Consider the following 14,897-nt stretch of genomic DNA (forward strand, 5'->3'; position numbering starts at 1 on the left):
TAAATATCCCTAAAATACTCTGTTCCGCCCCAATACATTGCAACGACGTCCACCGTATACCACACACTACTATAACCGTGGCATCAGAATTCACGCCACACACATACTCGGCACGTGAATATATAAAATAGCGCTGTGCAAGCTAATTATCCTAGCCAGCCAAACTATAAAATTGCGCCGTGCAAGCTAATTATCCTAGCCAGCCATATTTCCAATGTACTAAATATCCCTAAAATACTCTGTTCCGCCCCAATACATTGCAACGACGTCCAACGTATACCACACACTACTATAACCGTGGCATCAGAATTCACGCCACACACATACTCTGCACGTAAATATATAAAATAGCGCCGTGCAAGCTAATTATCCTAGCCAGCCAAACTATACAATTGCGCCGTGCAAGCTAATTATCCTAGCCAGCCATGTTTCCAATGTACTAAATATCCCTAAAATACTCTGTTCCGCCCCAATACATTGCAACAACGTCCACCGTATACCACACACTACTATAACCGTGGCATCAGAATTCACGCCACACACATACTCGGCACGTAAATATATAAAATAGCGCCGTGCAAGCTAATTATCCTAGCCAGCCTTGAGTCCTACCTCTCTACCCAGAGGTGCAGCGCGGGTCTCCTTCGCTCTCGGCCATCTCCTTCACTGATTGGTTGTTAGTGCGTGTGCTCATATCCAAGCTTGGAAAATAGATATATCGAAACTTTGCGACCACATTTCATGTTTATTTCGAGGAAATAATTTATCGTGATAGTTATCGTTATCGTTTTATCGCCCAGCCCTACCCTAACCCCATACACCTCCTACACCCTAACCCCATACACCTTAACCCTAACCCCATACACCCTAACCCTAACAACCCCATACATCCTAATCCCATACACCCCTCCTACATACCCTGGTGGTGTGTTCACAGTGGCCAATGGTTTTGTTGAAATCGAACTTATCCATCATAGTTGTTGTTTTCTTAAACACCATGTTTATTTGTGTGAAACAGATGCATTCCTTATTTGGTTAAATTACAGCAATCATTTCTCTACAATATACATCTAGCTTTTTGTTTCAATCTTTCCTGGGTTGTCCAAATTATAAGATGAGGTATATTAGAAAGGAAAATATGTGTTTCACAAACATTTTTAAAAAGAAAAAGAAAAAAGGATGCGAGAGTCTCTGGTTACTATGGGCTGGATGTGTGAGTCTCTGGTTACTATGGGCTGGATGTGTGAGTCTCTGGTTACTATGGGCTGGATATGTGAGTCTCTGGTTACTATGGGCTGGATGTGAGAGTGCTGGGTACTATGGGCTAGGGCTGGGCGATTCTTGCTAAAATGTGAATCACGATTTTTCTCTAAGAATTGAGATCACTATTATCTCACGATTTTTATTTCTTCAATAAAATCATTTAAAAAGTAAAAAAAAATGTAAACTTTTTTTTAATAAAAAAAAATCATCATAACTTAGAAATTAGATTGCATAGGTCTATGAATCGAGATCGCGATTTTCTTTCCGATTAATTGCCCAGCCCTACTATGGGCTGGATGTGTGAGTCTCTGGTTACTATGGGCTGGATGTGAGAGTCTCTGGTTACAATGGGCTGGATGTGAGAGTCTGGTTACTATGGGCTGGATGTGAGAGTGCTGGTTACTATGGGCTGGATGTGAGAGTCTGGTTACTATGGTTACTATGGGCTGGGTGTGAGAGTTGCTTTATGGGCTGGATGTGAGAGTGCTGGTTACTATGGGCTCGATGTGAGAGTGCTGGTTACTATGGGCTGGATGTGAGAGTCTGGTTACTATGGGCTGGATGTGAGAGTCTCTGGTTACTATGGGCTGGATGTGAGTCTCTGGTTACTATGGTTACTATGGGCTGGGTGGGTGTGAGAGTTGGTTTATGGGCTGGATGTGAGAGTGCTGGTTACTATGGGCTGGATGTGAGAGTCTCTGGTTACTATGGTTACTATGGGCTGGGTGTGAGAGTTGGTTTATGGGCTGGATGTGAGAGTGCTGGTTACTATGGGCTGGATGTGAGAGTGCTGGTTACTATGGGCTGGATGTGAGAGTCTCTGGTTACTATGGGCTGGATGTGAGAGTCTCTTGTTACTATGGGCTGGATGTGAGAGTCTCTGGTTACTATGGGCTGGATGTGATAGTCTCTGGTTACTATGGGCTGGATGTGAGAGTCTCTGGTTACTATGGTTACTATGGGCTGGATGTGAGAGTGCTGCTTACTATGAGCTGGATGTGACATGTGAGAGTCTCTGGTTACTATGGTTACTATGGGCTGGATGTGAGAGTGCTGGTTACTATGGTTACTATGGGCTGGATGTGATCTCCAGACGCTGCCATCCTGCTGTGGAGGCTGAACGACAGCAAGGAGCAGGACTCCACACCTGCCTTCCAGGAGGAGGAGGACGCTCAGCTCAACAAGGAGAGCTGGACGGTGGTGAAGACACTGAGGTCAGCAACTACTAACTAACTCAGTGGTTCTCAAACTTTTTACACCAAGTACCACCTGAGAACGTAGCTGGCTCTCCAAGTACCACCATATGGCCGACGTTAAAATACAGTCTATTCAGCTATGCACAGTTCACGCAGGAGGCAAATGTATTCCTAATACCATTATTTATTGTTAACTTTTGTCAGACACAGCCACAATGTACAAAGGGATAGCACTAGAACTAGCAAACTCTTCCACACAAGTCATACAATGCAAGGGGCATTGAGAACATAATAACTAACATTCTCACATAGCAAGCGAGAAAATGAAGAACTGTATTTCAGCAAATGTACTTTAATTTTTTTTTTTTTTTAATTTTCTCACTCTCACTCACACAGCAAGCAATTGTCCTTCATTCTCACACACACACACAGCATGTTGTTGTCCATTGACAACTCACATAAGCAGGGCCGGCCTCGGGAAATACCGTAATTCAGGCTGGGAAATAGTGTGAAATATAGCCCCAGTCAGGCCACTTTCTAAGTGGGGGTCCCCCACCAGGAATTATTTTGTTACAAAGACTTAATTTCCTGCATTCTGGTCCAGGATTTTCTTTATTTTTACCCTTTAAATTCCAGTGTTTGTGATGGGCATCACAAATTATTGTAAAAAAAAGAAAAAAGAAAATATTTTCAATATATCAAATGCAAAGTAAATTTTTCTCTGGGGGATTATTACAGGCTAGGCATGTGTCAATGATTAGCAACAACACAGATTTTGATGGATGTTTTGTAATGTCAGATTTAACAAAAAAATCTAAAAATAAAAATGGTTATGATCAGGGCTGAAGTTGAATAAAAGATGTATGACTGTTTAGACTGCATTACTCTCCGTCACATTGATCTCCTGGTTGTTCCCCACTTAGGTTATCTAACTATCGCGCCACCACAACTAGAAACACTGGCCTGGCCTGCTTCTAAGTTCAGTGGCCTGACTGCAAAAAGATTTATTTTTAATTTTAATTTTTTTTTATATAACATTTTTTCAAGTACCACCAGCAGTACCACCAAGTACCACTAGTGGTACGCGTACCACAGTTTGAGAACCACTGAACTAACCAATCCCACGCCTTCCTTAGAAGAATAAAGAAACCTTCAACCTAGGGCTGGGCCGATATTACACAAATATCACATCACCATACTTTTCTTAACCTTGTAAGCCCTAGCCCTATTTTCAGAATCTGCCTAAAAGTACATACCAAGATTCAAGAGTTTATTCATCACATACATACCAGGGCATACAGTGAAATGCAAACCCAAGTCAAATGGAAGATTGCTCCACTTCTACAAGGCCCATTTGCATGTTCTTGGTATCTAGTAGGGAGGGACATCTATGGACCTCAGGGAATATATTCCCAGTAAATAATATTGTGTCTCTTACTATGCTTGAGTAAATTGTAATTAACCAAAGGAGAATATAAATAATTATCTTAAAAAAAACACGTGAATAACACCATGCTAACATTGACCAGACGTGAAACATTGCCATTGAGCTCATTCAGCACCTTCTTGAGATCAAGTGTGTAAAAAATCAAAGGGCACGGGCGGTCAGGTGGCGTAGCGGAGATTGCGCTCGTCACCAATGCTGGGTTCGAGCCCAGCTCTCGGCGTTGCCACCAGCTTGGCTGGCCGTTCACACTAATACAATTGGCAGTATTAGGGGGTGGGGAAGCTGGCGGGTGGGAAGCTGGCGGGTGGGAATCTGGCGTTGTGGACAGCGACGCCTACAGGTCAGGTCTCGGCGCTTGCTAAGCGGGGCAGGACTTGGTGGAGATAGCGTGCCCTCCCACGTGTTACACTTCACCAATGAGAGTCCTCGCTGCCAAGTGAAAAGACGTCACTGGCTGTCGGCGCACATCTCGCAGGAAGCGTGCGATTGACTCGGGACGCCCTTGTACCGACTCGTAGGAGAACATGCATACAGCAGCCAGGTAGGGGAGGGGGGGGGGGGGATTGGCACAATGACTAATTGGGACGGGGAGAAAATCAGAGAATAAAAAAAAATCAAAAAGGGCAGGTGATTTACAAAGGGTATTTGTAGAAACAGTACTGAATTTTGCCATCTGGACACATGCAATTTCAAATATGAATTGAATATAGAATATCAGGCCTATAAATTACCTTATTATGGCCAAGTCCGATTTGGCCCGATCCATATAGTCTAGATGGAAACATAGGTCCACCTGCTTAGGGTGGATTTTTTTTCACCACCTGTTTTTTCTTAATCCTTGAAGTGTCTATTTTAAGATTCTGCCAGGTAACAGGTTGAAATAATGTCCCATGGGGTTTATTTATTATAATTCTTTTTAAATCCTCTTTCTCCGATTTTTCTCTTTTTCTCCCCATCCCAATTTTTTGTCGTTATGCCAATTCCCCCCTCCCCTACCAGGTTGTTGTGCGCATGTTCCCCCTACTGGTCGGTACAAGGGAACCCTGAAGTCTACCGCATGCTTCCTCCGACACATGCAGAGACAGCCAGTGGCTCTCTTTTCACCTGGCAGCGAGGACTCTCATTGGTGAAGTGTAACGCGTGGGAGGTCACGCTGTCCTCACCACTTCCTGCCTTTCGCTGAGCAGGCGCCCAGACCTGACCTGTAGTCTGTAATCTGTCCACAACGCCAGATTACCACCCACGACTTTCCTCCCGCTAACTCAGCCAAACGAGTTAGTATGACGATTGGCCCAAGCCGCAGGCAATGCTGACTCCGGGAGTCGAGACCGCAGCCTCTTGCATTGGTGACGAGCGCAATCTCCGCTACGGGGTTTATTTTTAATCCTTTATTACACCTATCCTGAACCAAAACCTGAAAAAGAAAACGGCATAACTTTTGAAGTTAACAACATATAGAGACAAATTAAAACATTTCCCCAAACAATATTGACCCAAGGAATTCAGTAAAATTTTTATTTTTAAGATTCAAACACATCTAGATTCTATTTCAGGACAAGAAAATGCAAAAAAAGCTGAAAATGTTTAGATCACATCTCTATTTTCCCACTTTACTAAAATGTAGTCCATCGGACGAGATCAATTTGAGGTTAATATTGGAAATACAATGTTAATAAAGATTGTCTCTGTGCTGTTATGCCCTAAATATTGTTTTTTTTGTGTAAACAATGCCAAAAGTGGAAGACTAATGTGAATTCGAATTTGTCATACATAGACAAAAATGAACACATTTCCCTATACAATTTGAAATCCAGTGAAATATGTTTTGTTAAGGTTCAAACAAAGTACTATTACAGTACATCTTCTCTGTTGGCACAACATTCAAACCTAAACTACTAATCATGATCATCATCGCCAAAGAGATCGTCAAAGTCTATCTCTCCAATCTCCATCTCTTCCTCCTCCTCATCACACTCGTACTCTCCATCCTCCTCATCCACGTTACGTTTTTCATAATCTGCCTCATTATTAACACTTTGAGTGCCACGGGTCCGGTGCCCCGGAACGCTGTTGCGTGCCACCACCCACTTCAATGATAGAGCTCTCATATTTGCGAACGCATAAACTATATCTTAAATTATGTGTCTAATATGGCCGTCACTTATCAATGACTTGTTTGCAGTCAACATTGTCGAAACAGATTGTTTTTTAATTGGTTCATTTCAGTTTTATACCATTTTGAAAAACGCTTGTTTTATGAAAGTTCCAGAAGAAAATAAAGATTCTGTGATAAACGCCCTTTACTGGAATATACTGGAATACACAAAAAACGTTGTAATTTTTCTGCCTATTTATGAATAGTTTTCAAATAAACACTAGATTATCTATAGTATATGTGTACTTATGCACGCTATAGAAGCGGGCTGAAAAATCGACTATCCATTTCCTGATCGCACACAGATACACACATATGGCACACGCTGATATATAGGTGAAAATAGCTCTGATTATCCCAAGACTGGTAAAATAGATTCCTTACCTCAGATCAGATGTTCTCCAAAAAGATTATTCCAATTCCTGATCGCCATTCCAAATATCGATCGCGTTTATTGATCCAACGCTGGGTACTGGAAACACACATTCTCCGCTGTTCTGGTGGTGGGCGATGACTTCGATCGTCTCAGGTTACATGCCTGACAAGTAAAATGTGGAAGCAGGACTTTTTTTTCTCCATGCGTTTCATTCAATCCAATCCAAAGGGGTGCAGTACCATCCGGAGAGACGATAGGGGGCGGTATTTTCCCTGTTCGAGTTCAGACAGATCCCCACTGGTAACATGAGGCTAGATTGATGAAAAATTTATGGAAATCGATAATAAAAAAAATAACGATTAAAAACTAGATCTCTCGTCGGCTGGCACTCAACGGTTGGCATGAACTAACGAGAAATCTCGTTGTTGGCACTCAAAGTGTTAATAAGGAGGCAGATTATGCAAAACGTAATGTGGATGAGGAGGATGGAGAGTACGAGTGTGATGAGGAAGAGATGGAGATTGGAGAGATAGACTTTGACGATCTCTTTGGCGATGATGATCATGATGATGAATAGTAGTTTAGGTTTGAATGTTGTGCCAACAGAGAAGATGTACTGTAATAGTACTTTGTTTGAACCTTAACAAAACATATTTCACTGGATTTCAAATTGTATAGGAAAATGTGTTCATTTTTGTCTATGTGGACGAATTTGTCTTTTCACATTCGTCTTCCACTTTTGGCCTTGTTAACACAAAATCTACAATATTTAGGGCATAACAGCACGGAGACAATCTTTATTAACATTGTATTTCCAATATTAACCTCATTGATCTCGTCCGATGGACTACATTTTAGTAAAGTGGGAAAATAGAGATGTCATCTAAACATTTTCAGCTTTTTTTGCATTTCTTGTCCTGAAATAAAATCAAGATGTGAAAAATAACAATTTTACTGAATTGTTTGGGGAAATGTTTTAATTTGTCTCTATATGTTGTTAACTTCAAAAGTTATGCCGTTTTCTTTTTCAGGTTTTGGTTTAGGATAAGTGTAATAAAGGGTTAAAAATGGGACATTATTTCAACCTGTTACCTGGCAGAATCTTAAAATAGACACTTCAAGGATTAAGAAAAAACAGGTGGTGAAAAAAAATCCACCCTATGCAGGTCGACCTATGTTTCAATTCTAGACCATATGGACTAGACGGGCCAAATCTTCTCTTCCCAGTTCAATCTGGATTTAGTACCACCAGGCTCCCGTTACAGGGCAGTAAATACAGTAAATTAAATCTACTGTAAGTACAGTTACTTTTTTGTAATGAAAAATGCTCCGACATTTTTCATCAGATTGAGACACGGTTCTTTTCTAGACGTTCACAGAAAGATAAAGAAACAAAAACTACGTTCTATTTTATGGCAATAACGTTCAGGTTTGTGCGACCCGTGAGAAAGATTACATAAAAGAATTATCCAAGTTTGACAGGGTCTGGTGTGATCTGGGTAGTGTAGTTTTATGAAATTCAAAAGCCCTGGTTCTCCTCTTTCATAGGACTACAAACACGTCTGACGGCTTTATTTCCTCGCGTCAATATCAGCCGGTTTCCGACTCAATGCGCTGAGATTTCTATAAACTCATATTTTGCTAATAAAATGTAATTGTAACTGAGGGGTTACAAAACCCTGACTGTATTAAAGATTGTGATAGATTAAACCACTGCTAGTTATGTACTTTAATTACTGGCCAGACAGTACATCAAATATAGATGGTGAACACCCACAAGAATACGGCATTGACAAAGAAATAGTATTTGAGGGTAATTTATTATTATTAGGCAACGTTAGGTTACAGAATGAGAATTAGGGTCGCGCTTGTATGGCGAAGAATATACGTAAAGTCAGTCAAGAGCATGAGTCACTAAGAATAGCAGGAATCCTACGATGGGTCTAAGTTGACACCACCTGTCGTATAGTAGCAGCTATATAGGGCAACACTGGTACCGACTGAGACAATGGGTTCCCTCCGGGGTGTAAGGCCTGGAGGGTAGAGGAATGTTCGGGTACTCCGTCTGATTCAATGAGGAATAAAGAGACTCCAGGTACAGGAGTCGGTCCTTGTAAACTCCCTTGATCAGCAGCAAAGTAATAATTGTAATCCAGATGCTCGACAGCATTGATGACAGCTAGCCAGCCCCGTCCACGAGGCAGGCCCGAGTTGTAATCCTCACAAGGTTGAATCCCAAACGATAGTGGAAATCAACGATGCTCTTCTCCGGGTACCACGTTCCAAATCAATATAATCCAACCAGGAATGGTTCTGCAATCGCCGACGCCGATTCTCCTGTGTACATGTCCAACGGTTCTCCGCCTAGGACTCCTCGGGTGTGGGCGACGTATTTAGGCCACACAGCCTGGTTAAGTACACTAGCTAAAGACACGACGAACCGCTGGGTAATGTTACACACGAAAGAACTGTGGCCGCACGATATACAATAAATGAACGACTATTTACTTCACATTAGATTAAGTCGAACTCAACGTCACTTCATTAAACTCTGACACTTTTGCCATTCTATTCGCACGCGGTTCTCAATGCTCTGTTAGACGCAAGGTTGCTCACTTCACTGCACGTTGACTCGTGGTGAAGGTGGGTAAGGTACTGAACGTAACTGAATTGAACTAAGCGACTAAGCACGGTGTGCGCACCTTGCGCTGTATTTATACTTAAAGGGGAACTATCTTATAAATGGCCTTTTTGAGTGTTTAGCATTGTTTCCTAGCTATGTGAACTTATATTAATATGATCTATGTCTCAAAATTCTCATATTGGCGCATTCTTCCAATTCTCCTCTCACAATATTCACCCTCACTGAACTGAGTCGTTTGAAAATGTGCCTATATGTGATGTCATATAGTCACTGCTGCATGTTAATGTTCAGGGGGGCCGGCGGTGCACAGTGGTTTAGGAGGCACCTGCAGCTGCGGCTGCAAAACAGCTCGAAATCTTGAGGTAGAAAAATGCTGTTTTTGAGGACTTGATTAGAAATACAAAACAATGAATAAAAAAAAATATATATATTACAGAGGTGTTCCATAGACTCACAGGAATTGTGTAAAAGTGCCCAAATAGTGAAAGAAATAGTAAAATAGTTCCCCTTTAAGTGAATATCTAGTCCCAACCTCAGTCCTTGTCTGGTATTACTACGCTGACTCCGGGCATGTTCCGACATGCCTGCAGTTGTCTTTGAACTTGCCGTTGGGGGCTTGCGCGCTGGCGCCTGGGGGCGCTGTCCAGTAGGAGAGCGAATATTACTCTGGTGACTGAACTGGTCTGAACGCAGGTAAAGGGATATTCCGTGTATATATATAAATAATATACAAAGTATATCAAACAATAAAGGTATATTCTCAGTTTAATCTGGCCCTTCACAACAGTAATCATTGGTAAACAAACTTAGTGCTGAAAATATACACTTTGACTGCTGTTGATAAGGTTAGGGTCTTTGCTCTTGGCTACATTTGGAGAGAAAAAACGCTACAATAATTAATATGTCTGAGTGGTCCGGTATCGGTATGAGAATTTCTTTGTTTTTTTAACTGTTATTTTCGGGATCATATCTCACGGGTATGAAACAAACCTGAACGTTATTTGCCATCAAATATAACATAGTTAGGTAAAAACTTTCTGTGAACGTCTAGCAAAATAGCGTGTTGCAATCTGATGAAAAATGGGTGGAGCAATTTACATTATAAAAAAGTAACTGTACTTATAGTACATTTCATTCATGATTTTTGCTGCCCTGTCAGGGGCGCCTGGTGGTACTAAATCCAGAATGAACTCTGCCATTGGAAAGAAAATATTTGGCCCGATCCATAGATGTGTGACTTGGCCATAATAAGGTAATTTATAGGCCTGATATTCTATATTCATATTTCAAATTGCATGTGTCCGGATGGCACAATTCAGTACTGTATCTACAAAACCCCATGTAAATCATCTGCCCTTTATTCATTTGCTTAGATTTGTACATATGATCTCAAGAAGGTGCTGAATTTTTCATGTCTGGTCAATGTTAGCATGGTGTTCACCGTTAACTCATTCAGGGCCAACAGCGCCCTCTGCTGATACCCTTCTGGGCCAACGCTGTATCCAATGGAGAATAGGACTTATTTGCGAGTACTTAAAACATATAAAATATAATAGCAATAGATCTAAATAACACAGTGGTCGTCAATGAGTTGCTTCCAGTCAACATGCACGAAACAGATAATTTTTTCATACATACATTTCCATTTTATACCGTGATGAATATCAATATATTTCTAGAGCGTTCGGTCTCATCTCAATAAACCCCAGCAAATCGAGCTTAAATGTATTTCCTTAGAAATCGTGCCATTTGTCGCTTGATTTATGAATAGTTTTCAAATAAACGCTAGATTATCGCTATTATATGTGTACTTATGCACGAAGAGCAGCGGGGTCTGAAAATCGGTTCTCCTTACTTTGGTCGGCGCGAAACACACACACACGCTCCGATGGAGGTGATAGGAACATCTGATTACCCCAAGACTCGTAACATAAAGGCCTTACCTCACATCTGATGTCATGCAAAAAGATTAATCCAATTCCTGATCGCCATTCCAAATATTGATCATGTTTATTGATCCAACGTTATATCCAAAAACACATAGAGCCACGCTGCTCCCAGTCCCCACAGTCAATGCAATAGTATCCAGCTGCATCCCCGAGAAGTAAAACCTGGACCGGACAAATTTTTTTGCTGCACAGTCCCAGCCAATCCAATCCAATGATGTGCAATACCATCCGGGAGACGATAGGCGGCGGTATTTGCCCTCTGCGAGCTCAGACCCATTCCCAATGATAACGTCAGGTTGGATGGATGAAAAATTAATGGATATCGCTAATAAAATAAATATGGATTAAAACCCGGATTTTCTCAGGTTTGGCGCCCAGAGCATGGCGAGTTAACCCGACTATCTCGGGTCTGGCCTCCAGTGAGACGAAAAAAAAGGAAAATGTATATTCTCCTTTTGGTTCATTACAATTTACTCAAGCCTAGTAACTAACAGACACAATATTTCTGACAATGGGATTGGGAATACATTAAGCCGTCTGGCTTAAGGGGTTGGTTAAGGTGCATATAGGATGATAAGGTGCATATAGAATGTTATGATAAGGTGCATATAGGATGATAAGGTGCATATATGATGTTATGATAAGGTGCATATAGGATGTTATGATAAGGTGCATATAGGATGATAGGGTGCATATAGGCTGATAGGGTGCATATAGGCTGATAGGGTGCATATAGGATGTCATGATAAGGTGCATATATGATGTTATGATAAGGTGCATATATGATGTTATGATAAGGTACATATAGGATGATGGGGTGCATATAGGATGATGGGGTACATACATAGGATGATAGGGTGCATATAGGCTGATACTTAGGGTACATATAGGATGATAGGGTACATATAGGGTGATAGGCTGCATATAGGATGATAGGGTACATATAGGTATGATAAGGTGCATATAGGATGATAGGGTACATATAGGATGATAGGGTGCTTATAGGGTGCATATAGGATGCTAGGGTACATATAGGATGATAAAGTCCATATAGGATGGTTATGATAAGGTGTTGGACAGACATCAGTTATACATCTACTGTCTACTTGCAGCTTGTTGTGTCGTGTGATCGCCATAGGGATGTTGTGTGTTTTGCTTGCAGGGGACACATCGAGGATGTTTACGACATCTCTTGGACGCGCAACGGGAATCACCTGGTGTCTGGCTCGGTGGACAACACAGCCATCATGTGGGACGTCACCAAAGGTTTGATGAGTTTCATGCAGTAATGTTTGCTTTTTTAATAATAACCATACATTTTATTTGTGCAGCGCTTTTGAACTTCATCAAAGTTACTGTACGTTTAACACAAGAAAGAAATGCTAACAATGAGGAAAAAATCTAAACATCTGCATGATTAACTGGATAACAACAACTAAGGCTGAGATGATATGCCATTTGGAAGAATCTATAAATCGGGACCAAATTATCGATAAATATAGATATTTTTATTAGTATTAAAAATATATATAATTAAATTATTATTTAAACAACAAATTTATGTTTATTTTGCAGTAATTCTTTGTTGTTGCTGCCATCTTTAGTGTTACAGATTTCCCCATTCAAAACTACCACAGTGATCCTACTCATTTTATAGTCGGTCTCTGGATGTGATGGAGGAGTGCACTGCATATTGAATGCACAGGGCAGAGTTGCAATTCAACTGAATTTACACGAAATGGGGATGTTTTAACTAAAACATGCCACAAGACCTAGGGCGGAATCCACAAAGAATGGATTGCGCGAAGCACCCGCGGATTCTGCTCCGTCTTTGCGAGCTATCCACTAAAGGACATTGCGCGGATGATACCAGCGTAGACATGGCCATTATTTTTCCTGATCTGCTCGCGGGAGTCGCAGAGCATTCTGCACTCCTGACAGCAGCGCTGTTGGCAGATATCAGTCCGGATTTCATTGTTTTCCGTGGGACCATTATGCATAATCTTAAATTGACTGGCACGTTGCACCAAATACCACGGTACTCTGTTGCGTGTGACATTTTCCCAGAGAAGACTGCTTTGTGAGCGGCTCTACTATGCTCACACACAAACGGAGGAGGAAGCGGACAGATCGGACCGGTATTGAGTCTGCTCACAATATGCCAAAGCGAAAATGTAGATTACAGATGAACTGCAGAGAAAATTCCCAATTTACCATCCCGGTCGAGACAAATGGGAGGCGGAGTGCAACGCGTGCTAAGCTTGACCATGTTTCTGTGTCTAATAAAAGGTGCTGGAGATCTCAAAGCTCACATGGACAGTTGGACACAGAAAAACATTAAAGCTGTGTAGATTTGATAAAAATAAAACATTAAAGCTGTGTGAGGCGAGAGTTTGATGGCAAAGTTGACTGAATTGATTGAAATATGCAACTATACAGAGAGATAAAGAAAATAATTTAAAACTATTTTGATGCCTCAAAATTATGTTTTGGTCATTCTAAGGATTACGTGTGTAATACATTCGTTTTGTACACTAATTGCAAGTTATGCATATCTTTGTGAGGTTACTGTTATCATTTACATTACATTGAAAAGATACAAAGATATTTTTGAAAGCTGGATTTTCTAATACAGAAGAGGTATTATTTAGAACATTAATTCATATTTTCTTTTAACTTGAAAATAGCTTTATTAAGTTGTAAGCCATGGGCCATGGCAGGGCTGTACGTTAACTTTGTTTGCACATAGCGCTGGTGCTACAGAGGTTGATAGTTTTGTAGCACAGGCCAAAATCTTGTAGCACAAGTATAAAACGTGTTATATTTGTAACAGTCACAAATATGCCTATTGTATTTGTTATTTAGTTGCAGTGCCATGTTTGGCTGTCATTTTCATGCTGACAAGTTGGCGTCACACAGCCAGACACGTTACGTGTGTTAGATTCTGATCAATCAGCCAGTATCACGTCTTCGTCTGTTTGGCTTGTGTTATCATCTCTCCATCCACTGACCCTGCGTTGTGTTTATTTCTTGGATGTCTTCACATACTGGCTGATACAATCTTTGTCATCCCCCTTTAATGCAATTCGCACGCATAAGAATTTGACCACCTCCATAAGAATTCGACCCTTGACAGTGGAATACCTTTCTCGGAAAATTGTTGTTTATTCCATAAACAAAACCTCATAATCAGATGGGAACCAATTCGTATTGTCCTTGAAAAGTCTATTCTAATGATCTCTCGGTGGTCATCGCGCTCGGTGATCGTTGCGGCCTGGCTGTTATCCCAAAGCCTTCTCTGTGGTCGTGCCACGTCAGTCCTTTCCCCGCGAGGGGAGGGGGAGGGGGAATCGCTTCCAAGTCTCTGATCAAGCTTCTTCTTTTCTGTGTGGATTCGTATCTCAGTCTGCCTTACACCCGGAAGAAACTCACTTTTCTGTATTCTCGCCATAGCAACGACAGGCCCGGCCTCTCTCCTGGTTGTCAGGTGACGCGCTGTCATGGCAACGGTTTTTAAACCGTTCACACACATCAAAACGTCTGTTTCATTAATGTCAAACCCTCTCCCTCACTCTTGTGCCTGCTGCTGTTCTTATCAGCTGTTGATGTTCTGATGGAATGCAAACATTCTGCTCGCTGACCCAGATCACTATAGCAACGGCAAAGTTGATATTATTCCCCCTCTGTGGTTACACTGCTATCAGCTGTTGATGTTACACAGCACAGCCTCCTCTGCAGCACACTCTCTGACTGCCAGCACTATTGAGATCTATAGATCTGTCTCAGTAGACGCTCTTAAGGCTCATCTCTATATATCAGTTATAAACCAAATGTACATTGAAAAACACATTTCTTTCACGTGTAAGG

The 14,897-nt window shown here is 41.3% G+C and overlaps 1 protein-coding gene across 2 annotated transcripts in view; it reads left to right on the forward strand.

The window, feature by feature from the left end:
- chaf1b (chromatin assembly factor 1, subunit B) overlaps positions 1–14,897 on the forward strand; it is a 109,963-nt gene that overhangs the window by 10,651 nt on the left and 84,415 nt on the right. For both annotated transcript variants that reach the window (XM_084319780.1, XM_084319781.1), the window contains exons 4-5: positions 2,357–2,477; positions 12,193–12,296. In XM_084319780.1, coding sequence (XP_084175906.1) covers positions 2,357–2,477; positions 12,193–12,296 — 225 coding nt within the window. The remainder of the gene's footprint in view (positions 1–2,356; positions 2,478–12,192; positions 12,297–14,897) is intronic.

Source organism: Notolepis coatsorum (assembly GCF_963971535.1).
Source record: "Notolepis coatsorum genome assembly, chromosome: 8".
Taxonomy (NCBI): Eukaryota; Metazoa; Chordata; class Actinopteri; order Aulopiformes; family Paralepididae; genus Notolepis; species Notolepis coatsorum.